The 27,977-nt window shown below is 59.9% G+C and overlaps 10 protein-coding genes across 10 annotated transcripts; 4 read left to right on the top strand and 6 right to left on the bottom strand.

Moving 5' to 3' along the window:
* Positions 1 to 137: 137 nt before the first annotated feature.
* On the bottom strand, positions 138 to 1,028 carry HRG_00920 (mitochondrial carrier protein; the record flags this gene model as incomplete). The annotated part of the gene is made up of 1 exon (XM_044859391.1): positions 138 to 1,028. One exon carries the CDS (start codon positions 1,026 to 1,028, stop codon positions 138 to 140), a length of 891 nt encoding a protein of 296 aa, XP_044725791.1.
* Positions 1,029 to 1,522: 494 nt separating this feature from the next.
* Positions 1,523 to 1,995, bottom strand: HRG_00919 (uncharacterized protein; the record flags this gene model as incomplete). Its single annotated transcript, XM_044859390.1, has 2 exons — positions 1,523 to 1,740; positions 1,884 to 1,995. 2 exons carry the CDS (start codon positions 1,993 to 1,995, stop codon positions 1,523 to 1,525), a joined length of 330 nt encoding a protein of 109 aa, XP_044725790.1.
* A 1,936-nt stretch (positions 1,996 to 3,931) lies between these two features.
* HRG_00918 (uncharacterized protein) lies at positions 3,932 to 4,561 on the bottom strand (the record flags this gene model as incomplete). The annotated part of the gene is made up of 2 exons (XM_044859389.1): positions 3,932 to 4,228; positions 4,298 to 4,561. The coding sequence occupies 2 exons, from the start codon at positions 4,559 to 4,561 to the stop codon at positions 3,932 to 3,934; spliced, it is 561 nt and encodes a 186-aa protein (XP_044725789.1).
* Positions 4,562 to 10,457: 5,896 nt separating this feature from the next.
* Positions 10,458 to 11,755, top strand: HRG_00917 (alpha/beta hydrolase fold domain-containing protein; the record flags this gene model as incomplete). The annotated part of the gene is made up of 2 exons (XM_044859388.1): positions 10,458 to 10,845; positions 10,962 to 11,755. The coding sequence occupies 2 exons, from the start codon at positions 10,458 to 10,460 to the stop codon at positions 11,753 to 11,755; spliced, it is 1,182 nt and encodes a 393-aa protein (XP_044725788.1).
* Positions 11,756 to 11,989: 234 nt separating this feature from the next.
* Positions 11,990 to 13,014, bottom strand: HRG_00916 (RNA polymerase II holoenzyme cyclin-like subunit; the record flags this gene model as incomplete). Its single annotated transcript, XM_044859387.1, has 2 exons — positions 11,990 to 12,786; positions 12,855 to 13,014. The coding sequence occupies 2 exons, from the start codon at positions 13,012 to 13,014 to the stop codon at positions 11,990 to 11,992; spliced, it is 957 nt and encodes a 318-aa protein (XP_044725787.1).
* Positions 13,015 to 13,551: 537 nt separating this feature from the next.
* On the top strand, positions 13,552 to 15,960 carry HRG_00915 (mitochondrial carrier protein; the record flags this gene model as incomplete). The annotated part of the gene is made up of 7 exons (XM_044859386.1): positions 13,552 to 13,714; positions 13,770 to 13,850; positions 13,920 to 14,127; positions 14,380 to 14,513; positions 14,892 to 15,119; positions 15,187 to 15,352; positions 15,408 to 15,960. The coding sequence occupies 7 exons, from the start codon at positions 13,552 to 13,554 to the stop codon at positions 15,958 to 15,960; spliced, it is 1,533 nt and encodes a 510-aa protein (XP_044725786.1).
* Positions 15,961 to 17,175: 1,215 nt separating this feature from the next.
* Positions 17,176 to 18,790, top strand: HRG_00914 (uncharacterized protein; the record flags this gene model as incomplete). The annotated part of the gene is made up of 2 exons (XM_044859385.1): positions 17,176 to 17,373; positions 17,453 to 18,790. The coding sequence occupies 2 exons, from the start codon at positions 17,176 to 17,178 to the stop codon at positions 18,788 to 18,790; spliced, it is 1,536 nt and encodes a 511-aa protein (XP_044725785.1).
* A 1,429-nt stretch (positions 18,791 to 20,219) lies between these two features.
* HRG_00913 (uncharacterized protein) lies at positions 20,220 to 21,746 on the bottom strand (the record flags this gene model as incomplete). The annotated part of the gene is made up of 1 exon (XM_044859384.1): positions 20,220 to 21,746. One exon carries the CDS (start codon positions 21,744 to 21,746, stop codon positions 20,220 to 20,222), a length of 1,527 nt encoding a protein of 508 aa, XP_044725784.1.
* A 1,063-nt stretch (positions 21,747 to 22,809) lies between these two features.
* HRG_00912 (PP-loop family domain-containing protein) lies at positions 22,810 to 24,860 on the top strand (the record flags this gene model as incomplete). The annotated part of the gene is made up of 4 exons (XM_044859383.1): positions 22,810 to 22,948; positions 23,014 to 24,010; positions 24,053 to 24,697; positions 24,848 to 24,860. 4 exons carry the CDS (start codon positions 22,810 to 22,812, stop codon positions 24,858 to 24,860), a joined length of 1,794 nt encoding a protein of 597 aa, XP_044725783.1.
* A 1,404-nt stretch (positions 24,861 to 26,264) lies between these two features.
* Positions 26,265 to 27,098, bottom strand: HRG_00911 (uncharacterized protein; the record flags this gene model as incomplete). The annotated part of the gene is made up of 1 exon (XM_044859382.1): positions 26,265 to 27,098. One exon carries the CDS (start codon positions 27,096 to 27,098, stop codon positions 26,265 to 26,267), a length of 834 nt encoding a protein of 277 aa, XP_044725782.1.
* Between the last annotated feature and the right edge of the window lie 879 nt (positions 27,099 to 27,977).

Below are 27,977 nucleotides of genomic sequence, written 5' to 3'. Positions count from 1 at the left end.
TAGAGGCTGAGGCGTTGGAGGTTGATGCCCGTCTGCCGGGGACCTCTCTAATACAGACATCTATCAGGTATACCCAGTCCCCTTGGCCGAGCCCCATCGTACGCAGTTAGTGTCTAATAAACGGGGCCGCGACGGCGTCATCGCATGATGTTGATGGCCCATTGATAGCTGCCGAGGAAAATGGCACCGCCGAGAGAAATCCACGTCACGCGCGGGGCGAGGCCGGCGAAGAAGGGGCGCACGCCCTCGTCACGAGCCATGCGGCGGAAGACGTCGCGCACCGAGACTCTCTCCTTGGAGAGCATGACCCTCGTCTTGAGCACGTCGAGCGGGGTGGTGGAGGCGGCAGCGATGGCGCCGGCCACGCTGCCAAAGAGGGCGCCCTCCACAGCCGAGACGTCGGCGTCGAACTTTGCGTCGGCGCGGGCGGAAGCCGGGCGGCGGCGAGCGTTCCTGGCCCAGGCCTTCATGGCCTCCCACAGGGGGAACTGGATAGCGGTGAAGGGGAGCTCGCGGAAGACGGTGATGGCCCAGCCACGGTAGAGCTCGCGCCAGACAGCACGCAGACCCCCACGGCCCGCGGGCTCCGAGTAACGCGCGAGGATGGCGCGCAGGGCCGCCGCCGACGAGCCCCCATGCAACCCTGCCTGGGCGCGCTGCTTGACCACCTCTGTAGGGACGCGGACGGCGCAGGCGGCCACTTCGCCCATGCTGGCGGCGAGCATGTGGACGAGGGGGTCGGGCAGCGGCCGCGTCGTGCCGAGGGTGGTGGTGGTGGCGGCGAGCCCCTGCTTGGCGGCCTCGTAGGTGCAGAAGAAGAAGGCGGCGCCCGGGGCGGAGCCGACGAGGGCGGAGCCGACGCCGCGGTAGATGCCGGCGAAGCCGCCGGCGGCGAAGAAGCCGGCCGACGACTGCAGGCGCGTCTTGAGCGTGTCGAGCGGGAAGAGGGTCAGGTCGACGGTGCTGCCGGCCAGGGCCCCGGCGAGCAGGGCCGACTGGAACGAGGGCGGCGGCGGCTGCGACGACATTCTCCCTCTCTCTTTCTCTCTCTCTCCCTCTCCTCTTCTGGGTGGGTTTGCACGGTGGGAGCCCGCGCGGGAGCAACTGCGCGGATGTTGGAGGGGAGGGCAATGGATGTGAGCGTCCAAGGCAGGTTGGGATGTTGCTTAATCGCTCGCAGCTCGGAGCTCCGCTATCGATAACGGGCGCGCAAAGGCCGGGAAGAGCCGTGCCTCCGGGTTCAGGCTCCTTCCTACCCTGTAGCCACCATCATGGATGACGCCCCGAGTCTGACGGGGCATCACCGACGAATCGGTGTATGATGAGATTGGTACGAGGAGACGAAAATGGAAAACCGCTTTGCGCAGTGTCTTTTGTTCTTCTTCTTAGGTGCCACCCGCGATTCCAGGTGCTGGGTGGCTCGTACACGGATGCGTGCCTAACATACAGGCGCTGCTGCACTGAGCGCAGTGTTACAGGCCCCAACATGACGGGCCCCGACAACCTTTCTGGCCCGCCATCTTCACATGTCGTCCCGTACACTCGTCCCCGCCTTGGACGACTCCTCAGCGGCCCTCTTGGTCCTCTCCTGCAGCGACGCCATGTCCCCGTCGTGCTTCCCCTTATCCGCCTTGACGGCCTCCTCGCTGTCCGACGCCAGCTCCGGCTTCCAGTGGCCCGAGCCCTTGCGCTGCTTGCTCAGCGAGTCCTGCTTGTGCTTTTCGTAGTCGGTGTCCGTCTCTACTCCTCGGTCAGCCCGGTCATTGACGCTTGCTGTTCCCGTGGCTGTTGTGCGGATCACGACAGGTGATGCCCGCTTCTCGTGGTGCGACACGGGGGCGAGGACAGAAGCGAACTGAAGGGAAGGAGGGAACAAAACTCACGGCTAGACGACTCCTTGAGGCCCAATCGCGCACTCGTAGTAAACGCGAAGCCCCGGCCGACAACACCCGCCCTGCTTGCCGCCGCGGCCCGCGCCGCGCCCGCGGCGATCATGGTGCTTCGAGCTGGCATAATCGTCACACCCTGGTAGATCCTGGTAGGTCGGCGGCAGCAGACGGTGCGCTTTTGGGGAGAGAGAGGGGGGTAAGGGAGAGGAGAGGGAGAGAGCGCAGATGGTGGCTGGCGATCCAAGTGGAATTGCGTGCCCAGAGTGCCTCCGTCTCGGAGAGGAGAAAGCTCAATGGGGTTCTGATTGGAACGAGGTCTGGCTCCGGTGCCGGTGAGAGCGTTTCGAGACAAGACAGTGGCTTGCACGAGAGACACAGGAGGGGAGAGTTGCCGAGGCGAGCAGGGCAACGTTCCGTAGTTCAGCCTCGCGAGAGTGTTTTTTCAACAAATCAAGAGTCCAGACAGATCAAATAATCGTCAGCTATCTCTTGCTTATATTGTCAGGAAGTGGAAAAAAGGAGATCAAAGGCAGCAAGCAGATAGGGAAACTGTTCCTTGGGCCAACTTCCCCTCCCCCGGCAAAACAGTCGGCGGTGGTGCGGTCATGACGTCATCATGTCGTCGACGACAGCTCCGCACCGCCGCCCCAAAAGGAACTGAGGGAGAGGCCAATTGGCTGGCAAGAACGCACTGTACAGTAGAGCGCCCAGCAGCATCGCCTGCGGGGGCCATCGACGTGGCGCGTGTATCGGCTTGTACGGGGCATGTGAGTGCCGTGTCGACCCAAGAGAGGCCAGACGAGCGTGCTGAAAGCCGCCATCGTCTCCCCGCCTGCGTCATTCAACATCTCCACAAGTCTGTCAAGCCAAAGCAATCGTGCAGAACATATCGTATGTATTCTTGACTCTCGTCCCAGCAGGCCATTCAAGCCGAGGTATCGCAACCCTTCAAACATGGAGCGCCCTGTTCCGGACAGCAAACCTGCCTTGTCTCGCGGACACCAGATCCCGCCAGATCACAACACCAGGGCACGCGGGCCCGACAAATCCCAATCAACCAGACCCGCAACCCATATCGTTTCGTGACTGTGCCACCTTGATGCCTCTCCCAGATGCTTGCGACACAGATGAGATCCCCATTCAATGGCACCTCGTCGTCAGATGCCCAGAAAAAAACATCTCCGTCCCAGGTAAGACTGAACCACCGTACACGCAAGCAGAAAAATGGACACGCCGCTTTCCCGTTCAATTGCACAGGGGGGATCTCCTCCGACAACCCAAGCCGTGATTAAGACAAAAAAAGACAGCAAACAACCAACTCCCCTAGATCCAGAACCCGTTCCCAGTCGCATATGCGCGCAAACATCGAAGACACCGCTCATCTTTGCTGACCGTCATCCGTCCCAAAACATTTCCCATATGTGACTGACCCGAGAACAGCCCAAGTCCCCGCACATCGTAAGTGACCCTTTCTATGTTCTTTTAGGTGTTCTCTTGGTGGCGTCGTGGCCTCCGTGACCGTAAGAGGGGGGGGGCCAGGCATTTTCGGAGATGCAAATCAACCATCGCGCGCTCCCAGGATAAGACATGAAGGATGCCGAAATCAAGTCCCAACTCCATCGTCGGTACCACCGAGCGAAGGACCCAAGATGCAAATCTTTGTGAAGATAGTAACCATTCGAGTCAGGTAGCCTCACCTCGGGAGGCGGGACACCGGTTTCCAAGAAAAATAAATGATATCAATGACAAGACCAAGAATGTGGTTTCGAACTTTCAAGCCGCGCCGGTTAAATGGTGTTGTGCCGGTTATAATAAGTCGGAAAAAGAGATTGAGTGGTGAGTGGTGATGTAGAAGCGTATTGCCCGCAAGCCAAACTCGTCCCCAAATCACCGAGCCCGCGAAAGTCGATTGTACCACCTTTTGAGTTGCGTAGTTTTTTTTTGGTGTGCCCGCCAAGATGAACAGCTATCGAAAGAAGGGAATGGATTCAAGTCCACCAAAGAGTGCACGGCACCACGTGTGCGGGAGACTCGGTCCGAGTCTACCACCGGCGAAGAGATTGCTGCAGCGCGGCGGGCGAGACCGAGGGCGAGGGGCTGGCCATAGTAATGCCGGTGGCGGGGTTTATGATGGGAATGGCATTGCGGCCGCGCGTGGCCGAGGGCTGGTGCAGCTTCAGGCTCGATTGTTGACCCTGGAAGCTCGGAGGGATAAATGCCGGGGACGAAGAGTTGAGGGAGAAGCTGGGGGCAACGGTCTGCGGTTGTTGAGTTGGAGAGGATTCGGGGGAGTTGCTGGCCAACGACGAACGCTCCGAGGCGCTGGAAATGGACACCAGCTGATGATAGGTGTCAGTCCAATAGTGGCCCATGAGAAAAGCAGGCTCGTGCGGGTCTCGGTGACTTACGTCGGTTTCTGTCAAGAGGTTGGGACAGAACTCGAGGTCATCCTCGAGCTCGAATGAACGACCGGCCTCGAACTTGACGCGAAAGGCCGAGAGAGCCGCTGACTCGTGGAGATCCTTGAGACTTCGCGCGCCGCGAAACTGCCTCTGAGCATTGTGGGAAACGGAGAGCCGAGGTGCCCTGCGGTTTCGGCCGCCGCCGTGGTGGTTGTGGGAGACGGGCGCTGCATGTGCCGTGTGGGCGTTGTAGTGATAGTAGGAAGCCATGGTGTGTCTTGCCCAGCACGACTCGGCGGCTGGCTGGCTGCTCGGTTAATGGAAGGCGACCGAGGTAAACCGAAGCACTTGGGGGCGAGCGTGTCGGTGTTTTGTTGGTCTGAAGCGGCGGTGTGCGGGATTAAGGCTCGACGTTGGGTTGTCGACGCGCAGCTGCAAGGGATGGCGAGAATTGAGATTGGCGGCAAATGAGAAGAAAACAAGAGGACCGGGGAGAAGCGTGAATGGAGAATGCCAAAAAAGGAAGATGGAAGCGGAGAGGAGTGTTGATTTGTGGTTTATTTCCCCCTTAGATGCGGTTCGGCGGAGCGAGGAAGACGGGATGGAAGAGAAGAGCAGAATGGAGAGGGGATGGAGGTGGGTGGTGGTGGTACGAAAGGTATGCGAGAGGGGAGGTACAGAGTCGGCAGATAGGTGGGTGGGAGGTCAAGAGGACACAGACATGGCGGGTTTTTGTTGGCCTGCATGGAGGGGCCCAGCCAGAGACGCAGCGCCGCAGCCGGCGAATGGGAGGCCGAGCACGCCGGATTCGCCGTCATCGCCACTGACCGGTGATTGGGCGGGCAAGCAGAGCGCTAGTCCACGGCGGGTCTAGGGGTTGCCAGGGGGTGGGCGCCAATACTGTGATTTTTCGCGGGCGGGGGTGGTGGCGGCCATGCGCGACAGTGCATCTGGCACGGTGCCGAGACAAGCACGAATGCCTTAAAGGTACGTAGCGAGGTACCTGGCCTAACCTAGCCTAGCGGCAGGGCGGGCGTCCAGGCAGGCAAGGCAGGCAGATAATATCTAGTCTCCTGGCGGGCAGGCAGAAAGAGGCCAACCCGGTCGAGGCGGGGCCGGCCAGCATTGGAGCCCTTTTTTTGGGTGTCGTGAGTGTGTGTGTGGGGTGGGGAGCAGCCGAGAGGGAGCCAAACAATGACCGCCGGCTGGCGTGTGTTCAAAACAGAGGGGAGGGAGGGGGTTCCGACTCATGGTACCGTCCGCTCTCCGTGCCCCGGGTAGGGGTAGATTACTGCTCATCAAACGGCGCGGGCGCTCGCGCACTCACGCACGCACCGCACATAGCAGCCGGTACCGACGTTGCGACGGTCCAGTTCAGGAGAAATACTCGCCCAGGGACGGACGGCGACGAATTGTCACAAGGGATAACATAACTAATTATCGGCACATTAATAACCCACTGACATGGCGGCCGTGGGCCGAACGACAGAGCAGAAATTCCGCTAGCGCTCAGTGGGCTGACTCTCGCGCAGGCCCGGGTGTGCTCGCTCCCCGGTACCAGCTCTCTTTGCCTGCAGGTCGCGTGGCTGGATCGTCGGAATGGCTGGCCCAGGTGGCGAACATACTGTACGAAGTACACTCTGCAAGGTTTCCATAGGGCACTCCGAGATACAAAACTGCTCAGCCTGGGCATGTCTGCTCAATAAAGCACTAACTCAAAATACCTGACACTTTCGCCACCTCGGCCGCTTACCCCAAAGTGTCCAGGCCCTGCCTGTACGTGAGGTTGGAAGCTGTCGCACCACCCAGCGCTAGCAGCCCGAGGCCCCCGCTTCGCTGCCTGGGTGCCGGTCCACTGCATTCCATCCAAGCAACAAAACAGCCTGGTCACTTGACTGCACGCATTCTGGGTTGTTTCTGCGTGCCTGCGTCGAGTCCTGGCCGGCAGGACAGTGCGAGCAATAAACCAAACCCTGCGACACAGTGCGGATCCACTTTCCAACCCAACATAGGTACAGGGGCCCATCTCTCCAGGTCCCAAGTCCCTTGCCTTTGCGCCACGTATACTCCGTAGTGCCAAAGTCTTTTGGGCGGTCTCTCTGCCTCGCAGTGATTACTCCTAGTAACTTAGTGTTGTGCTGTACCCGGCACTGTCCCAGGGAGCAAACACCCGCCGTTGGCGATGTGGGGGCTGTACGGAGTACCCTGACAGCCCTCGAGGGCTCTGCATGTACCTGCGCTGGCGGGCATGTATCAGCGTTCATCGAAGGGTTGGACCAGAGCGCTCCCTCCCCAGCCGTCCCCCCCCCCTGATTCCGCCGTAGGAACTGAAACTGGCCTCGACAAGGTTTCTTGAATGCTACTGAGTGCTTAAGCAGCCTCTTGGGACAATTGTCGCTGAATCCGGTGTGGCCCCAAGGCTCTGGAAAGTGGTGAGACGAGCCACGAGAGAGGAGCCTTGTACCCCGAATGGCCGTCAGGGCAAATCCGTCACAAAACGCAAGTCGCAGCCCAAACTCAGGCATTCGAGGTGATGGTCACGCATGGGAGGTAATGTCGTCGAGCTCTCGCGCTGACTTGCTCATTCTCGTTCTGGTGAGACGGGTCAGAGTCAAGAGGGAGGGAGGGAGGAGGAGGATGTGGGGATATGGGACACTTGAGGGAGAAGAGAGGCACCCAGAGAGGCACCCCTAGTTGGACCCGCTGGGGTCCTCCCTTCTTTCCCACTCCGTTTCGCCGTATATGCTTGCTCTCTGCCCTGGGACCAAGGAAGAAATTATGGATGCTGAATATACAGTATTGCATGATGGGGTAGTATGGATGCCTCCATATGCCGCGCCGTGCAGACCGGTAACGCCGCAGAGGCAGATGAGGCTGGTGACCGACGGCCAACACTCAGACGATGAGGGAAGGCGGGCGCTTGAGCATGGATGACAGATGCTCGTTCGGGCATTGGCCATGTCGACATGTCCGTGCAGCCACGGCCACATGATCTACATATAGACAGACTACCGGTACAGTAAGTTACAGTAACGTCTTATGCGACAGTACAAAAAGAGAGGCGAGTCTACAAACGAACGACGTGGTGTAAGATATGCCACGAGTACGAGTACACGCCACATGATAATTTGAATTATCCAGATAAATGTATTCGTACCGTCGATAATCACTTGTGCCGTATAATTAGCCGGCCGGCCGCCACACGTGCCTGGCTTGCATGTTTCGCATACGGATACAGTATGTACTGAATATCAAAAGCATGTCCATCTACGATGCCGCGCAGTACGGTGTATCATGCGTGCCGCGAGTACTTGAGTGGATCGGTGTTTTGCAGGGCGTTCGTTCTCTTCTTTGCTCGTACTCTTTTTGGGCTTTCGACGGGTGAGCCAGAGCCTCATCAGTCAGGTAGCGAGCCGACTGGCGAGGCCGCCGCTGCCGGGCTGGCGCACTGTGGTGCTGCAGCCGGGCGCAAAGGACCATCTTCCATGTCGACCGAGGTGGAGACGGGTCCAAGAGGTGGGCAGGTGGCTGTCATGCTTGGTTGGTGGAGCTTGTGCCCTTGCCTGACCGCTTTCGCGGATAGACGCCTCGATGCCTGTCCAGAGAGCGACGGATCGCTGATCTTGGTAGCTCGATCGACAACTGGAGAAGCCTGCTCTCGACGATGTTGAGGCACGACACCCCCAAGACAGGCAGGCATGGGCAGGGCAGCACGGCGCAGCGCAAATGCCGGCAGGGCAGCGCTAACAGGAGTCCATGTCACGAACCTTGCATCCTGTGCCCGCCAGGCCCATGCTGCGGCTCCCGTCCGATCCACGTATGTATTCGTAGGATATCATCTGCATTTGCAAGGCGTTGCTCGTGGATGATCTCTCCTCTGTCGTGCATCGGCCCCGACAGTCAGGGCCTCCCTCGAAGGGGCGTTGAAAGCGGCAACGCCTCTCACCTCATCATTGGTAGAAGCTCTCCCAGTGCCAGCCCCTCCCGTCCCCCCAAGCCCCCGCCAAATGACGGGCGCGTCGAATCTGATATCGCAGAGATCTGAGTCATCCTGGGTTGTTGTACAGTATCGGTCTTTTGCACACATACACGGCCGAGGTACTGTATATGAGCACCGAGCAGTCATCTTTGGTCCTTCTTTCAATGGGCATGAGGAGGAGCAAGCATGTACTGTACAGTACTGTAACCTTGCGTGCTGCTCGAGTCGCAACATGTACAGTACACACAGTAGCAGATCGCGGGGCAGCTCAATCGACATATGATTAATAACACAGTGTCAGTGTTCACCCCTTCACTGTCGACACGGCCCATCGGTGGCTTGGGCCAGAACTCAATGGGTTTCGGCAAGCGGGGGAGGCTGGGCCACGGGACCTTGAGCTCGCTTTTCGGGGGCCCTGCCAGGGTCAGACCCTCGTGACGGCTGCAAGCCCGCACCGTGTCGACACCCGGACTCGAGCCTCTTGGCAAATGCATAAAGAAACGCTGGTCGTCGATGCTTGACCCAGACGTCATTTCGTGTTACAGGTTCCGCCGGGGCTCGTCTCCTCATCCTCGACCGATCAATGTCGTCGAGTGCCTGCAGATGGACAGACAAAGACGACGGAGGAGCACAGCCCACCACGCCCAGCGCCGTTGCACTGGCCCGCTCCCGTCCCTGACTTTGTTGCATAGGTAGGTAGGTATTCTAGGCATGTATTTGTAACTTGTGTCCGGCACGCGCACCCCACCTAATCACCTAATTACGGAACGCAAGGCTAATTCAAGAACCTGGAATCCGGCACTGCCGAGCGACGCCCAGATTGCCGTGGAGAAGCTGCCATGGAGAAGCAGGCGGCTGAACCAGCCACAGACAATTTGACCACGCGGGACAGCCGCCCGATTGCTGGTGCAGCATGCCGTTAAAGGCCCGAGCGAGGGTTGTTGATCGCTGCAAATCTCACGGATATTTCTATTTCCATCTCTATTTATGTTTATTGTCGCTTGCTACCGAGTACAGTACACTTTGTCCCTGCGCGCATATTGAATGCCGACCATTTGCTCTACAGTACCGACGGATTGTGTCTTGTCGCCATGCCGAGTTCGGGGACCTTGAGGACTGAGAATGCATTGTTGCGCAACAACTCGTGTGCATTGTCCGACGGGCACTGTACTGACTAAGGCACCTTCTGCCCACATTTCGCGGAAACGCATCTCGTCGAGCTGGCACGGTTGCTTGAGCTGGTGAATTATCCGTACGTACCTCCCTACAAAGAGGTACCCGGACTCCCTCCACCATCCTCCTCCACACACCGCCTCTTTGCATGGACCCGCCATTCGACAGCGACGACATGCTGATGATGCAGGGTGGAGGTTTTGTCTCACCAGCTGCGGCCGAGGGCCGGATTCGACCCGTAAGCTCCTTTGCTGCTTGCCGTTGCGAGGCCATCGCCGCTTTAGTGCCAATCCACAAACGGCCAAGATCACGTCCCCGGGCCAGGGTCACGCTCCTGCTGCTCGTGCCGATCCGAGCCTTCTCCCCGGCCCTGACGGAGAACCCCCGATCGCGGTCGAAGTGGTCGGAGCAGACTGTTGCGCCGATGGACGGAGGGCAGCTGAGCGGGTCATGAAGCTCACGTTTGAGCCAGAGCTTAGGACATTTCGCATAGCCGAGGAGAGAGCAACGTTATGGCTCCCTTCTCTTTCACTGGCAGCCGGCCAAGCAGGGAGATGACGGTACGACGGTGCTGCCGGCGTTGGGTCATGGGGACGATAAGAGACCGACACAACGCTCGGCTCGGTCCGTGGGCTGACGCTCCGGGAAACAAGGAATCTTCTCCGTACCGCACGCCAACCAGAGAAAAAAAAGCGCAGCGGCGGGTGCGTTGCCAGATACTGTCGAGCGATTGATGGATGAACCTGGAGCCGGCCGGGGGGGGCGTGGGCAAAAACGGCCGCTAGGTTTCCGCTTGTGGCGCCGCTTGTCCGCTCTTCCGCCCGTTTTTACCGAGACACCTCACACCATCCACTGTCCGCCTTTGTCGGAAACCAGATACTCGGGACATTTGCCCATGCAGGATACGTTGTAGGCCAAGAGAGACTGGGCCACCCCCCCAGAGCCGTAGAGCAGAGAAACCAGACGGGATTTTGCCGTAAACCGAGCGCCACGACGGCACCGCACAGGGCGACCATGACCCGATTCTCGTGGCACCTGCGCCCCGGCCCAGCCGTCAACTGGGCCCTCGTCGCCGCCGGCGCCGCCTGTCTCACCTTGTATCTTCACATCCGCCCGGCTCTCAGCCAGGACAACGAGCTGAAGCCGACGAGAACCATTGCATGCAAGGCGCGTGAGACCGCCCGACGCTCGCCCGCCGTCGCCGAGAGTTGGCCCTACCCGCCCAATGCCTTCCCGGGGGCGCGCCATGTCGAGACCGAGTACGGGACCATAAAGGTGTTTGAGTGGGGGCCCGAGGACGGCGAGAAGGTGCTGTTGATGCATGGCATTGGCACGCCGTGCGTGGCTCTGGGGGACATGGCCAAGGAGTTTGTGAGGAGAGGATGCAGGGTCATCTTATTTGGTGAGTTTCCCGAGCTCCTTTCCATTGGGAGGACTCCCCTGCCCGCTTCAAGCTTCGCCATCATCTTGCAAAACCAATAGACACAAAAAGAATCTGCGCAGCTGATGCCCATGCAGACTTCTTTGGCCGAGGCTATTCGGACGCCCCCGTCGACGTTCTCTACGACGACCGGCTCTACACAACCCAGATCCTCCTCGTAATAGCCTCCTCGGCCCTTCCATGGACCGGCTCGTCCGCCTTCCATCTTCTCGGCTACTCCCTCGGCGGTGCCCTCGCGGCCTCCTTCGCCGCCCATCATCCACACCTTGTCCGCTCTCTTACCCTCGTCTGCCCCGGCGGTCTGGTTCGCCCCTCCCATGTCTCCTTTAAGAGCTGGCTGCTCTACTCGCATGGCATACTGCCGACCTTCCTCGTTGATGCTCTGGCTCGTCGTAGGCTGCAACCGCGCCGTGGGGTGAGCGCCGACGTGCCCGAGGGCGAGAATGCCGGAGTCGACTTCGACGACGTGCCGGTATCCAGGGAACGAAAGGATGTCAAGGTTGGAGACGTGGTCGGGTGGCAGCTGCAAGGCAACACCGGCTTCGTGGGGGCCTACATGAGCACGATGCGGCACGCGCCGATTTACGGGCAGCATGACAAGGTCTGGAAACTCCTTGGCCAGCAGCTGGCTCGAAGACGACCACAAACGTTGGCTCGAGGGAGCACCGTCCCTGCTGGCTTGACGGGAGGCAAGATTTGCCTCATCCTCGCCGAAAGAGACCCAATTATTGTCAAGGAGGAGTGGATCGAAGACTCCAAGGCCGTGCTCGGAGAGGATGGAGTTGATATTCACGTGGTCAACGGCGGCCATGAGATTGCCATCTCCAGAGGTAAGGAGGTGGCCGATATTGCTGTGAGATCGTGGAGATAAAGCTGGCGTCTCGGGTTCCAGGGCATGTGATGAGGGTGCCGAGGAGGGCGACAGATCAACCTTGATATTGAGCTCCGGCATCAGCTGCTGCGCCTGATCCTCCCTCGCAAGACTAACCGGTGTTCATCGCCAACTCTAAACGCCGTACCAATGCGCCAATTTCAAAGCGACGCAACTGTCAAGCGTGCGCCTCCATCATATTCTCAGTAATCGACCCTGGCGTCTTCCGGGGCTCTACTTGTCCAGGCCGCGCATCTTGACGAACCGAGTGATTTGCTCTCGGGTCAGCTTGTCGTTGTAGTGCTCATGGCACTCGTAGAAGGATATAATCTCCTGCGTGGCGTCGACCATAGCTGCAATGTCGACGTTACTCTCGGCCAGCCAAGCGGCAAAGTGCTGCACCCTGGTGATTCTCGCTTCTTGCTGCTTCTCTTTGGAGTCAGAGCTGCTGGGCGGTTCGAGGATGCCATTCGCCTTGGCATGTGCTTGGCTTAGGGCCGCCTGTGCAGCTGCCAGGCCAGCCGCCGCCGTCGCACCGGGGGCGTTCTGGCCCGAGCCCGACGAGTTTGGCCGCAATACCAAGGCCAGCAGGATGGCGACGAGGGCGATGATGTGCGGAGCACAGAGCAGGGGCAGGTCGGTGATGTAGTGGTCGTTGATGACGGAGCGAGCGAGCTGAACGTCCTCGTCGGCCAGTGCCAACTCGCCGCGCAGTGAACTCAGCGTTCGGTAGGGTTGGTGGATGATGAGCTGCGAGCTCATTTCGCTAATTAGGTAAAACTCGCACTCGCCAATCTTGGAGGTGTCGAGCCCGATGAAGTCTTGCCACAGCTGCCGTGCCTCGGTGACAATGAGCCGTATGTGCTGGGGTGCCTCTTCCATCTTGCAGGCCAGGTATATTGCGGTCGTGATGACGAGATAAGGGTTGGTGCGACGGATCTCGACCCTGGTGTAGAAGCGCTTCAGATAGACCTGGGCCGAGGCCACGGCCTGCTGCCGGATGCTCAGGCGTTTGCCCAACCGCAGTAATTCTAGAGCGAAAGCGACGGATAGTCAGAGACCAGCAGCTGTTGGCATGTTTCAACGTGCAGGGACTCACGCTGGTTGAAGTATATTGCGAGATGGCGCGGCTGGGGCAGGGGGAACATGCGAATCAGGTCGGCATTGTCGTCCTCGAGTTTCTGGCGCACCGACGCCAGTTGCTCCTTGGTGAATAGCCAATGGCGCCTCTGCGTCGACTGCCAGTAGTTGGCCGACATGTCGTGCGGGAAGGGCCCGCAGAGGCACCGGTTTGGTTCGTACGTCGGATGGCGGTGATGGGGGTGGTCGGACACTGGAGAGGGCCTGAGAGATGGACGACGTTTCCGGGTGCTGCGGGGCGATAAGATAAGGCAATGGGGTGCCCGGGCCCCGGGAGCTGCCCGCCAGCCTATCGAGCCGCCGTGATTGCTGAAACCCGCCTGGACCCCCCCAAAAGCACCTTCATTCCTCGCCTCAAGTTACACAAGGCGGCAAACCCACCACCACCACAGCTGCGTACAGCTGCAGCGAGCCGAACTTGCATCATTGGCGAGCCGGGACGCCCGTCTTAAACATCGACTCTTGCCTCCCGCGGCTGCACGACGTCAGCCTCCAAGCTTTCCGCGCCCCATTGGCCTTGTTGGACCTGCTTTCCTTCTCTCCCTCTTCCACACATACCATGCTGCCTCTGTGAGCAGTCGAGCCAACAACGCGCGAGCGACCACGACCGGCACAGCAACGGCAGACGAAGGCCCGCGGGAGATGCCGCCGCTGCCATGAGCGTGTCCAAGCTCGTCCTGGCCGCGGAGCGCGGGCTCGAGGAGTCGCAGAACCAGCGCGATGCCCGCGTCGAGGCTCTCTGGCTCCAGCTTGACCCCAGCCGCACGGGCGAGCTGGATCTCAAGGGGTTGCGCAAGGGGTTCCGCAAAATCGATCACCGTGAGCTGCGACTCTCGCCACGCCCGAGAGTAGAATGCTCACGTAGCCCACGCAGCCATGAAAAACGCGGATCATCTGTTGCGGCAGATCATGGAGGAGGTCGACACCAATGGCGACGGCAAGATTCAGTACGAAGGTATGCTCGGCTCGGCATGGAGTGCTTCTTGTTGCCTCTTGGAGCATCACGATTGACGCCGCGACTCAGAGTTCCGCATATTCGTCGAGCAAGCCGAGAGGCAGCTGTTCTTTCTGTTCAAAGCCATCGACAAGGACGGCAACGGAAAACTCGACATGACGGAGCTGCAGTCTGCCTTTAGAGCTGCCGGCCTCACCGTATCGAACCGCAGACTGTCCGAGTTCTTCAACGACATGGACAAGAACCACGACGGGTTTGTCAGCTTTGATGAGTGGCAGTAAGTGCTGTGGATTTTTCTTTCTTTGCCTTTGCGCCGCGTCGGTCTGGTCGCTTGACAAAGACGGCTCGTACGTTTTGGCCAGTGGCTGGCTCGCGTGCCCAGGCCGTGTCATGTGCTGTTGGCTTTGTGACGGGTTGCGCGGGGAGGGGCTGGCGCTTTCGCACAGCCATGGCGCATCATGGGCCTCTGTCGGATGGCGCCCACGTCTCAAAGGTTTAAAACTAGAACGTTGGCTGATTTTTATTTCAGAAACTTTCTCCTCTTCATGCCGGCGAGTGAACATGACTCTCAACTGCGTGCCGTGCTGTCCTACTATTGTTCTGTTGTTAATGTCACGCCCGAGGGAGATTCTATTGTCAGCGAGGAAACATTGGAAGGCTTAGGTAGGGGCGACTCCTCTTCCATCTCTTCCCAGTGCTACTCTCTTCTTTACTCTGTCTTCGGCTCGCTCCTCAGAGTCGCCATGCCCTCGATGTACTGGACAGGTCCACCGTCGCGGCCAGCACCTCTACACGACCAGGCAACGGACGGAAAGAGAGGAGAGCTGCCGGCGCAAATACAGAACATGGACGCCGTAGAATGCGCCCTGAATACACTCGTCAGCATTGCGACGACTCGTCGGCGACGCTTGGCCGCGGACGACAACACACGGCACGACGGCGATGGCACCCCAGTCGAGCACCTTGGATCGTCACAGGCCTCGGGCCAAGCCATAGCAGCCAAGAAGAAGCCCAGGCTGACAGACCTTGTTCCCGATCCAGGTTATTTCCTCGCGGGTGCCATCGCCGGCGGAGTGTCGCGAACGGCCACTGCCCCTCTCGACCGCTTAAAGGTCTATCTGCTCGTCAAGACCAGCGCTGGCTCGGAGACGGCCGCTGCAGCCATCAAGCAGGGCCGGCCCATTGCTGCAGTGAAGAATGCGGCGCGGCCCTTTGGCGATGCCGTCAAGTATCTGTACCAATCCGGTGGCGTCCGCGGGTTCTTTGCCGGTAAGGAGGCGACCCTCTTGCGCCGTGGGTGAGAAGCGACTGGACGGTGGCGCTGACGGGGACACAGGAAATGGCCTCAACGTCGTCAAGATTATGCCCGAGACGGCCATCAAGTTCGGGTCATACGAGGCCGCCAAGCGAGCACTGGCCAACTTTGAGGGCCACGGCGACTCGAGACAGATCAGCTCCTATTCCAAGTTCACCGCAGGCGGTCTCGCCGGCATGATTGCACAGTGAGCGGCGGCGCTTCCCCTTGGAGCAATCCAACAAGCCGCTAATCAGGAGCAGATTCTGTGTCTACCCTCTGGATACCCTCAAGTTCCGCCTGCAGTGCGAGACGGTCAAGGACGGCCTCACAGGAAGCGCGCTGGTGCGCCAGACGGCCGTCAAGATGTACGCCGACGGCGGAGTGCGGGCTTGCTACCGAGGAATCACCATGGGTCTCGTGGGCATGTTCCCCTACAGCGCAATCGACATGGGCATGTTTGAGCTGCTCAAGAAGACGTATCGGGGCTACTATGCCAGGTACGCCGGGTGCCACGAGGACGACGCAAACCCGGGAAACATTGCGACGGGAATCATTGGCGCGACTTCGGGGGCTATTGGGGCCTCGGTGGTGTACCCGCTCAACGTGGTGCGCACCCGGCTGCAGACGCAGGGGACGGCGATGCACCGGGCGACGTACACGGGCATCTGGGACGTGACGCAGAAGACGATTCAACGCGAGGGCTATCGGGGGCTATACAAGGGGCTGACGCCGAATCTGCTGAAGGTTGCTCCAGCACTGAGCATAACCTGGGTCGTGTACGAGAACTCGAAGCGGATCCTCGGCCTGCACTGATGTGTGGGCGAGGCGGGGAGTTGGCAGCGGAGAAGGAGAGCCTCCCAGACTGGCACAGATCCGATCCCTTTGTCGGATGGCCACGGTCTAGACTTTTGGGGAGAGGTGCCCCGGTCCCCGGGCGAAGGGCGAGGGGCGAGGGCGCGGAGATGGCGTGCGAGTGCCGCTCACGTGGTTCTCAAGGGAAAGGGGAGAATGTGCGTTGCAGATGTGATATCCCAATGTTGTATAGAGAGCATACGGACGCCATGGCAGAGGGCACGGCCGAGGCCAGGAAGGGGGAGAGGCGGATGTCTGGGCATGATTGTCAAGAGAGAAGAGATCAGCGGCTGTTGCAAGCTGCTAAAAGCCATGGCCCTGATGCATTGACGGAACATGACGGTGAGCAGAAGGGAACGCGAATACTCTGATGCACAAGCGGTCCAGGGGATTGATTGCGTGGCTGTGCTTACACGCTTTGTTCGCTCTGGCCAAGTGCAAGCACAAGATTTATCCCCCCTCCCTCTCCGCAAACGAGGAAGACGGCGAGAGTGATTTCCGCCTCTATTCTCTCTTTTTCCTTTTCCGCCCGCTTCTGCACCAAGCCCAAGAGTGTCATCGCATGGCACCATGGAAACGAGCCGTTGCCTGACGGGGGCCAGCGGCGGACGCGTCGGCCTTGTCGCTGGGGCGCGAATCCCAAGGAATGGGGGGGTACGTACAGTACACACATACAGACATACTAAGTTACATGTAGGTGAGTTACATGTAAGTGGTGTGGTGGTTGTACATGAAATAACTTACAGTGTCAAGTCATGTTGGGTGGTTCGCCGTCGACATGTGCGTGATGATGCGCTGCGCGACATGGAGGCGAGGCGAGGGAGCTCAAGGCCGAGGGCGAAAGTCGCCTGCCGAGTCGTCGTCATCCCCCTCCACCCCCCCAGACCACCCCCCCAGACCACCCCCCTGCAACACCGCCGCCCACGTCGGGTGCTGCAGCATTTACTATACATTTACAGCGCCCAACGCCGCACTCATCAGCCGACTTTCTTTCTTTTCCCTCTCTCGTCTCGCCCTTGCTCAACCACCCATCTCCATCGTCGTCGCTGTAGGGACCTTTTTCCATTCGTCCTCTTCCTTCTCGCTCTCGTTCACTTGGACGACATCATCTGCTTCATCACCACCAAACTGCGAAAGCTCCAACGTCATCGAGCATCGTCGAGCATCGTCTTCATCATGGGCGTGTCGGAAAAGCAAGAGGACATGCTCCTCGGCGGCTACCACCCCGAGCCCGTGACCGCGCCGACGCCCAAGTGGCTCCGCGTCAGGCAGTCGATGGGCTGGAACAAGAGGTCCAAGACGCTGCTCGGCGTCTTTGCCGGCCTGTCCGTCGTGGCCATGATGCTCAGTGGCTTTTGCTCTTCTTCTCACAAGGTGTGTCTTGTTACGTGATATATATATATATATATATATATCTACATCTATACGTACTCCGTATACTAACACAGCCCAGATGGACTTCGTCGACAGTGACCCCGTCAGACAGCCAGACTTGGCCGCCGCCCAGGACCTCGAGTGGAAGCCCAAGTCCGGCTGCCGCAATACTCCCCACGCCTTCCCCAAGTTCTCGCATCAAGTCCGCCTCGGCGGCGGCCAAAAGTTTGGCATCCGCGAGACCCTCGACCACAAGCACGGGCCTCGAGTCGGCCGCCGGCCGGACGTCTCGGGCCAAATCATCCTGCGGCCCGCGAGCAACAACGCCTCCGAGGCGACCGTCGACCTTGAAATCATCTCCAACGACGAGGACCTGCAAGTCAACGTCGAGCCCAAGTTCCACGGCGACAACCAGCGCCTCATCATGGCCGTGCCCCATGCCGCTTCCTCCTGGTCCGACGGCGACGGCGACGGTCCCTGCATCCAGATTCGCGCCACCTTCTGGGTCCCTCGCAAGGCCTACCTGCGCCGGCTCAGCGTCGAGTCGGTCCACCTCGACGTCGACGTCATGGACGGCCTGACGCTCGGTGTCTCCGACGAGACAAAGATTAGCACCGTTGTCGGCCGGCTGCGCACCTCGCTGCCCAAGGACCTCGGCGACGACGTCGTCCCCTACACGCTGCAGTCGCGCAAAATCTCCATCGAGACCGTCAGTGCCCCTATTGAGGGCTGGTTCCCGCTCTACGACCGCCTCCGCCTCGCCTCGGCCTCGGGCGACATCACCGCCCAGGTTGCCCCCAAGCCGGGCCTCCACAACCACCATGACAAGGCACGCCTCGAAGTCTCCTCCGTCTCCGGCAAGGTCAGCGTCCAGGAGCCCCTCAAGGGCGCCATTGACGCCCGCAAGCCCGACAACAAGCTGCCCGCCCGCCCCTACGTGGTCAAGTTCTCGACCGTCTCGGGCAACGTCGACGCGCGCCTCGCCGCGAACTGCGACGCCCAGTTCAAGTCCGTCTCGGGCGAGCTGAGCCTCGAGCTGCTCCCCGTGCTGGACAAGAAGGTGGATAAGAGCGGGTCCCTCAAGACGGACACGCGCAGCGGCGACGTGCGCCTGACGGTCCTCGAGCCCGTGTGGGTCGGCGGCGACATGGACAGCAACCGGGGCTCCCTCGGTCGCCTCCGCTCCAAGCACCAGTCCATTAGCGGCGACCTGAAGCTCTCGTACCCGCCCAGCTGGCATGGCAGCTTCACCGCCAAGGCCCTCGCGGGCGAAATCGAGGTACACGGCAAGGACGTCGAGATCATCCGCCGCGGCCGCAGCATTGCCCGCTTCGTCGAGGGCCGCAAGGGCGACGGCGATTCGTGCATCAAGGTGGAGACGGTCTCTGGCGACCTCGACCTGACCCTGGGCGAATAAGCCGGCTCTTGTCCCATTTCTCTTTTTCCTCAAGTATGTTTGTCGGCCTTGTTCCTCTTTTGTCACCGGTCGTGTCTGTCCGCGCAGTATGTCTTTGCTTGCGAATCTCATGGGGTTTCTCATATGGGCACGCAAGTGTAAAGGGTTGTTTAGAGAGTAGGCGACTTTGGGCATACGACGAATCTCCTGCCACTGTCGACGTTGTTGGGGGACTGGACCAATGCAGAGCCGCCAGACCATCAGCTCATCTGCTTTGCTTCGTAATGCTGTCCACGCGATGATGAAGATCAAAGGAGCCGAGATGGCGTGGCGTTTCGTGACCAAGAGACAGCCTTGTTCAACTACTTTTGATTCCTCTCGTATCGAGCCTCGCCTGACTCGTTTCTCACTTTCTTTCTAGGACACGGTAAAAGGAGGCTTCAAGCCACCAAGATGACGAGCCACTCGGCATCGACCATCCGCCCTTACCGCGAAGGTCTCGCCCGACCTAGCGCAAAGAGCTTTACCCGAGTTTCTGCACGGTCCGTTTCATAGCACACGCCCTCGCGGCGAATCGGATTCATGGATGCAGGTAGACGCACATGCAGCCGCACAGTCTGCATTGGGGAGCGCAGTCCTGACTTCCGCAGAGCCCGGATGCCTCGCCATGGTGACGCAAGCATGGCCGCCACCGGGCTCGTCTTGGGTTACTATACATTGTTTGGGGGCCGATGGCCATGACACGGCTGTGGATGCCCCCATGCAATGCATGTTTGCGGGAACCAGCCCGCAGCTGCCACGAGAGGTGGTCGTTGGGCGGCCGTTCCTGCAAAGGCACGGCACGGCTGGCTGCCCGCGTGGCGCTTAAAGCATCATGCCGTCGAGACCATTGGCCATGTCTGTCTTAGGGTCTTTAGTTTCCGCTTTGCTGACGACTACTGAGAGAACTACCAGACGTTCCTGGCCTCGGCTGGCGGCGATGAAACATTTCTACCCGTTGACTCTACGGCTTGGTTTAGGTTCAAAGATCCGGGCCCAGCGCGAAGATCGTGTCTCGTCTCCCTAGCTCTTATAGACTGGACAAATCTATAGTCTGGACAAGTCTCATGATATAAATATATCTCTGGAAAAAAAAGCTAATGATAACGTTACATATCTTCAATATCCATTTCAACTTTAAAACAACTCATGGCTCATAAAAGAACATCATTAATATAGACAACTAACCTATCCAGTAAATACGTCGAAGCATAGCCCCAAAAACTAACCAACGTAAGAGTCTTGCAAGAGCCACCTCCAGGGCGTCACCGATATCATCTTTCGCCAGCGAAACTCCCACGTAGTTTGAGCCTGAGAAGAACATCTCAAGAAGAAAGCTCTCCCAGTCAAAGAGATGGCCGCTATTACCAAACAAAAACCAAAAAAAAATCGGTGGCAATAGATGCGCCGCTCAGCCCTCGACCGGCCAGGGCAAGTCCCTGTTGCCGACTGTCGTACACGTCAGGTATCCAATGCTTTCGGACGTCCTACTGGAGCCGCCCATGTCGAGTTCGAGTCCGCTGCCAAGAAGGGGCCGCACCACGTCCCGGGCCATGGCCTTGAGCTCGTCCATGCGCTTCTCGAAGCGGCGCAGGTTGTCGCGGCTGTAGAGCTCCGGCGTCAGCTTGAGAAAGCGCTTGCACTCGTCGTGCCCCAGGAAAGCGCTCGCGCTGCCGGACCCGAGGGTGCGGTATGTACGGCCGACACAGGTGACGGACGGGGGCGGGAGGGACGAGGAGCGATTGCGGCCGCTGCGGCTGTTCGGGGGCTGAGGCGTCGTGTTGTCGGCCAGCCACTGCCGGAAGAGGCTGACGACGAGCCAGTCGAGGTAACTGTTTGAGGGGGTTACGCGGTCACCCCGGGCGGTCGTGAGGCCGAGGCGGAACAGGCGACCCTCGACGCGGCCGACCGTCTCCTCCAGCTCGTCCACCTTGTCCTCGATGATGTCGAGTACCATGTCGGGCAAGGCGGCGCGCAGACTACGCTCGCCGACGGGCCACTGGCCGACGACATGAATGAGGGCCTCCTGGAAGATGACCTTGCTGCGGGCGAGGTAGCCGAGGCGTAGATAGGATACGGGGTACTTTGCAATCTGCTTCCACAGACGCGACTGGAACTGGAGCAGGTGGTGGTCGACGCGAGGCCCGACGACGCCGAGGGCATCATACTGGTCGGCAAGGGCTAGCAGTGACTTGCACTGGACGTAGGCGTCGGCCACGTTGATGCCGTCGAGGACGGGGGGGTAGTTGTAGAAGATGCGAAATAGGTTGCCGTAGTCGCGCAGGAGGTCCTGCTCGGGCGAGGACAGGGTGGGGGCGACGCCCAGGTGCGTGACGGAGCGCGAGAAGGTGACGTGGCTGGAGGCGGGCGAAGTCATGGAGGAGACACGCGAGTGCTCCGACTTGGGCGCCGAGCCAAAGATGGACGGCGGCAGGGCAGGTCTGTTGGAGACTGGATTGGGGGCGCCGCCTTTCTGGACGAGCATGGGGATGTCGCCCGGACCGGCGCCGGGGTCGAGCTCATACGCCCATCGCTTCTTGGGGCCGCTGGTGGCGGGCTCGCGGTCATGCGGGACGGAAGAAGACGTCTCCTCGGTGATGCGGGCCAGCTCGTTGCCGCCGGCGAGAAGGGGCTGGGCCCGGGACCATTCCGACGAGGTGCTCGCCTCGAAGAAGCCGCTGCAGCGGGCCAGCGTGTCGCGGTGCAGCAGGTAGCGGTTCTGGGAGGGGCCGGCGGCAACGAGGATGTCGACATCGCCGCTGTGGGAGAAGACGGGGAACTCGTTTTGGGGCGCATGCGACGAGCCTCCGGTGTGGGAGCGGTTGTAGCGCTTGGTGCGTGACAGGGAGGGGCGAGCGACGACGGACGAGGGCGAGTAGAAGCCGCGGCGGCGCGACGAGAGTTGCGGGGAGGGCTCAGGCTCGGGCTGGGAGACCATGGGTGAGGCGGCTGGCGTTGCTCACGACATGGGGATGCTCGGAGAGTAAGTGGGCCGGCCTGGCCAGGACGACGACGGGATCCGAGTCAGTCAGTCGCAGACACAGTCGCAGACACAGTCGCAGCCGCGGCGACACAAGTTGCATGGATTGATTTATACGGTCCAGGTGAGACGAGGCGGTATCGTGTGTATGAGCGCAGAGAGGGGGGGAGGAGGTGTTGGCGATGGATGGCTTGACAAGGGAGTGAAGAAAAAGAAGGAGCAGAAGAAGCTTGACACAAACGGATGAAGAGGGCAAGAGACCAAGTCGAGCCGAGAGGGGGGGCGAGACGGTGGCGGAGGTGTTGATATGGAGATGAAGGCGGAGGTGATGGCGGTGGTGATGGTTGGACGCGGCGGGAAGCTGCAGGCTGCCTCTCCATTTCCACCTGGCCTGTGGAGGCACCTGAAGGAGGCCTGCACCCGCTAACTTACAGAGTACAGAGTACAGCGTCGATGGTCCAGATGACGAAGTGCGTTCGAGTACCTGCACGAGTACATCAAGTGCCCGTCGCTGCAGCTTGTTTACTTGGCGCAATGCAGGAAAACAAGATGGCCAGTCGTTTTTTTCTTCTTTTCTTTCCCTGCCACCCTTGCTTCCCCCCTCTCGCCACCAGGGCTCGAGAGAACGACAGCCAGTCAGTCGAGGGAGCCGGTGGCAGCACATATACCGGTACAGGTACTGTGGAACGCCGGGCCGTTGCGAACAAAGGAGCCCCGCTCGACCCTACGCTGCAGGGATTAACAAGTTTACCTCATTGGTATAAGCCAAGGTACTGGTAAGTTACATAAGGTATGTACGCAGTACATAAATAACCCTGTTCTGTACATGGCATGCTATCTGGCACTGTGGTATTGCCACGCAGGGCCCGTGGCTCGACACAGTGTACCTACTCCGTACACGCGACTTGGATCCATTCATTGGCTGTCAAGGCTCGGCCGCCTCTCAATCCTTTTTCCCTTCCAACAACTCCTTCCTGTCCAGCCTCAATCCAGGGGCCCGTGGCAAGCGTCGCGACATGGAATGAGCCTGACCGCGCTTGTTCCTCGACATGGCCCCAAACCCATTTCCTTGACCGAGTTCCGCGACGCTCTCGGGGCCCTGTGCCGATTTCGTTTATCCGCTGCTCGCCATGCTCGCCATGCTCGCCCACGGCGCATTGGTGCGCTCTCCTTTTCCCCGTCCCCGGCACAGGGCCATAGCCGTGATCCCACCGCTGACTTTCAGAACCAGCCCTCGCCGTCAGCGGAGGCGTCGACTCCATGGCCATGGCCTTCCTCTTCTCCAGCCTCTTGAAATCGCACCCAGGCTTCTCCATTGCAGACCACCCTGCCCATGGCGCGTGCGGTATCGTCATAGACCATCAGCTGCGGCAGGCCAGCGGCCAAGAAGCAGCCTGTGTTGCCCAGGAGCTCAAGACAATGGGTCTCCAAGCCTGCGTCAAGCGGCTGGACTGGAGTCATGTGACAAAAAGAGGCCTGGATCCCACCCGCCTCTCCAATCTCGAGGGCATGGCGCGCACCATGCGATATCAAGCCCTCGGCTCTGCCTGCCGGTCCCTGCAGGCGAGCAGTCTCTTCTTCGCTCACCACTGCGACGACCAGTACGAAACCGTCTTGATGCGTTTGCTAGCGGGTCACGGCTACCGAGGCTTGCAAGGCATTCAAGAGGCCAATGCCATTCCCGAGTGCTATGAGCTGCACGGCGTATACAAGAGCGGGCTGTTGGATGACCAGATGCAACGGAGTCCCCTTGGATTCCAGCCGTCCAACAAGAGTCTGCAGCGGCTGCGCGTGTTTCTCGGAGACGACTGCAAAGGGAGACCTGGTTCCCCAAGCTCTCCTTACTTGGCGCCACTCAACTGCGAGGATGGCGGCATCGTCATCTATCGCCCCTTGCTGAGCTTTGACAAGGATAGACTGATAGCCACCTGCGAAGCCAACAAGGTGCGCTGGTTCGAGGACCACACCAACCTGGATCCGACCTTGACGACACGCAACGCCGTCCGCCATCTTACGCGGGCTCATCGGCTGCCAATGGCCTTGCAGAAGCCCTCCATCTTGTCATTGTGCAAGAGGGCCAAGCACAGAACGTCCTTGGAGGAAGCCGAGGGCCACAGATTGCTCGTGCGTGAAGCTGTCATTTGCCATTTCGACCCCAACGCTGGCACACTCACCGTCGAGCTTCCTGCGTTTCTTGCGCATCCTTCTCCGCCGAGACGACTGTATGCTGCGGCGAGGCACAGGGCTCGCAGACGTCGTCGGAGGCTCATCCTTGCCATGGCCATCCGTAAGCTCATCGACTTTGTCACGCCCGAGCTCCATCTGCCACCGCTGGGCAGTCTCGAAAATGTTGTCGACAGGCTCTCGCCAGAACTGTGTACAGAGCCGAATCGGCAACCGCCCAAGGCCTTTTCAATCGCTGGGGTCAAGTTTGAACCCATCGTTGGCCGGGCATCGACCAAATGGCTCCTCTCCCGCGCTCCGTACCCTTCAAGTCGAGCACTGCCTGAACGCAAGCTTCCGGGCCATTTACGCGGCCCTGCGCCTGGGAAAGATGGGCCGGACGAGCCGCCAACTGTTCGTCACGCCCACTGGCGGAGCTGGGAAATGGCTCAGTTGTGGGACGGACGGTTTTGGATCCGCATTCGCGCATGCGTGCCGGCGAGTTTTCGCATTCTGCCATTTCTGCCAGAGCACGCCAAATCATTTCGTCTGGCACTGCCCCGCGAGGAGCGGTCGAGGCTCGAGCAGGTGCTGAAGCGCCATGCTCCGGGCAAGGTGCGCTATTCGCTGCCCGCACTCTACGCCGTGCAAGAGGCCGGGGCTGGCAAGGGAACGGCGCACACGTTGACGTTGCTTGCCCTGCCCAGCCTGGGGATCCACGTCCCGGGGCTGGAGAGATGGGCCCAGTATGAGGCGAGGTATAAGAGGATCGACAGGAGTCTGCTGGGGCTCGCGAGAAGAGACTGCGCGAGGCTGCATGTCGGTTGCCCTGGCTGCGCGTCCAGTAGACGGGCGGCGAGCCGTGGGACCACGACGCGACGCCATGTACATGCTAGGAGTCGCGTGTGACGATGCGCGCGCTCCGCATGGGGATGAGTGTATGCATACGCTGTAACCCACTGTAGCTTGCTCTGGACGTAGAGGGGCAAATGGAGGGCAAATATATCCTGCGTCATCTCACGGCTGCAGAGACGTGCATGGATTTTGTTTGGCGAATCTGGCAAGGCTGAAGTGAGGCGACTCGACGCCTCCCTTGCTTGCCAGTCTCACCTGACCAGCTGCGGCTTGGGCGAATCACGGCCGGTTCTGCCGGGAAGGCTTGTCACCGAGCGCAAGCTCCGCCACGGCGAAACGGCCCTATCGAATCGGTTGCACCGGGGCAGAATCATGGTTGGCTACGAGGGAAAAGGGGGCTCGGCGACGGAGAAGTTTGCGCGGATAAGGCGGCCTCCCGTTTGCTCGCGCTATGTGGCAAATATGACTGTAAGAAGGCAGAGATGCTATTGAGCAGTGCCTGGTATGAGGGCCGCGTAACGTCGAAGAAGGCGAGAAAGAACAAGAAGAGCGAAGAAGGAAGCATGGTGACGACGAAAACCGGATCTCCGTACCGCAGAGGAGCAAAGACTTTTTTTCCCTCCTTGTGCAATCAATCTGGCACCCCCTCCCCCCACTCCTCGTTTCCCTGCTCTCTCTGAATGAGCCCTTGTTCCGCGACTCCCGGTCGCTCTGAGCGACTGCGAGCGGAGATGAGAGTCGCGGGTCGGCTCGTGCTTGCCCTGGAGATATCAGCCCAGCTTCCTACCCAGAAGGTGTGAATGGAGCTCGAGCAGCCCCAAGTCACCTGATGTCCCCCGAGTCCTCCCTCCATCCTCCCTCCATCCTCCCTCCTCCCTCCTCCCTCCGCCTCGGTCCGAGCCAGCCAACTCTCCGAATCTCCCCCCTCCTTCGACTCTTTCGAGAGAGAAAACGCCGGGTCCTCGCTGTCTTGACTCTCCCGGAGTCATGGGCGTGAGCGTGCCTCGCCTTTCTCTCTCTCTCACTACCAGCGCCATCAGCACACGAAGAAGCCCCTTGGAGAACGCTGCGAGCAGGGGGGGATGCAGCAAGTCTGGACGCGTCGCAACATGCCAAAAATCGCCAGCCGGAAATATACCCCAGATCCCACAGAAATGCGCCGGCACACAGTGCGGTGGTGCAACAAGCCACCAGCCTGTCGATGGGTGGTCGGCAATCCCTACCGAGACCGAGACCTGTGCTGCAGCGTGCCATGTTCGAAGCCGACTCACCCTTGTCGGACCCCAGAACCCCGAACGAGATCCACCAAAAAAGAGGCCGGGTGAAGGCCGGGTGACGGCGATCCCACGACTTGTCGCGGCCCGGGGCGCGCGGACATTCGGAACAGCGAGCTATCAAACATACGTACCACAGAAGCTTGTCCTTCATTCCAGCTCTGCATCGGCAGGAATCCATGACTTATCTTTCGCGGCGCACGTGGGACGGGCGAGTCGCATCCCGCGGCCGAGCGTGGCGCGGCCGCCTCTCGCTCTGTTCCTCGCCGGCCGGCCTGACGGTGCGCGGGTCGTCAAACGTCATACCCCGCGGCATTCGCACTTCGCCCTGGCGTGTTGCCCATCGGAAGACGCTCTCGGTAATGAGACCATAGTCATGGGCGTGGTCAAGAAAATGGAAATCCCAGCGAACATCTGCCGCCGTCTTTCCATCCCAAAAGAAGTGGCTTGCAATGTGGCGCATCCGCGCTTGGTAGGCCACCTCCCGGTCTTCGGGCCGTTCCGTCACTGCCTGGAACTTGGCGTGATCGCAGAACCAGCAGATGCAGAACGTAGGGAGGATTCCCTGCAGATGCACGACCATCATGTGTTGAATCCATGCCTCGACCTCGTCTAGGATGAACCTCTCCTCACAGCCCGACAGCTTGTGGAATTCGCACGGAAGCCACGAAGCTGCAAAGTCGGGCACCGTTGCACGCTGGCGCTGCGGCGGCTCGGGCCCTCGTTGAGGAGGCGCTGTCGATGCCGAATACGTCGAGTAACTATCAAAGGTATCGAAGATGGCGCTCATGGGCGTTGCAGCGCTTGCCATGGACACCATGTCTTGCTGCCTCTGCGGCTGCACTGAAGCCCGCGACTCCGACAGCATGAGTGAAGGAGCATAGTATGCGCCAGGACGAGCGGCCAATGGCCCACTCGACTCAAATGAATGCAACGGGAACCCGGTCCCCCTTGCCCGTTCGACCTGTTGCAGGAAATCATGGATTTCGGCGGCGACGAGGACGCCATTCGACGACATGGTGGCGAAGAGAGGAAGCGACACCAAACGACACGGGTGACTCTGGCAGGCAGGTAAGCGACGTCTCAAGACGGCGCGCCGTCGACACGGGATCGGTGTCGACGAGACTTGGTGAATGTCCGACTTGCTCACAGGTGCAAGAATATGATGCCAGAAGATGGCTAGATTCCTCGCTTACGACAGCCTTTGGACTGCAGTGTAGTGGTGGTGTGGCGTGGTGCAGTGTTGGCAGCCCAAGGGGGGGATCTTTCAACAACCATCCAAATGGCGGGGTGGCAGACACGAGGGGTCTTGATTGACGACGAGCAATCTCCGAACAGCAAATGTCGGCCAAAGTATGAATGGGGGGGGCCAAAAACTAATGGAATCCCTCAAAAGTCTTGGCTCAAGACACGGACACTGAGAGGCGAGCATTTGCCGGCCGGGTGAAGCTGCGGATGAAAGTTGAGCAACGCAAGACGGCCCCAACAACTCGACAGTCGTCTGCATGAGTCGTTTTGAATGGAGGGCTCCCCGGACGACACTTGTATACGCACAGCGGGACTGCGGCTTGCATCCAACCCTGACCACACTGCCGACGCGACGAAATAGGCAAATCACCGGTGACGGGCCCATCTCGCTCTGGCCGTGCCAGACGTCATTGGAGCCACTCGTCGACCATCTCGGCCATGGCCAACCTGATGCTTTGGAAGGGGGGGGGGCAACTGGAAGAGAGAACACCCAATGATGCAGTCATATACGCTCTTATCGACGAGGATACGGTTTCCTGTTTGGACACGAGCACGCGAGAACGCGCGCGGGCAAGAAGACGGCGACGCCGCGAGACCTGGGCCGGCGCTAATGTTACGCCTGTACGACCAGGCAATGCCTGATAGCGTC

The sequence above is a fragment of the Hirsutella rhossiliensis genome (assembly GCF_020360975.1).
Source record: "Hirsutella rhossiliensis strain HR02 chromosome Unknown scaffold00001, whole genome shotgun sequence".
Lineage (NCBI taxonomy): Eukaryota > Fungi > Ascomycota > Sordariomycetes > Hypocreales > Ophiocordycipitaceae > Hirsutella > Hirsutella rhossiliensis.
The sequence above is the reverse complement of the archived record's forward strand: the minus strand, read 5'-3'. Positions and strand labels throughout refer to the sequence as shown.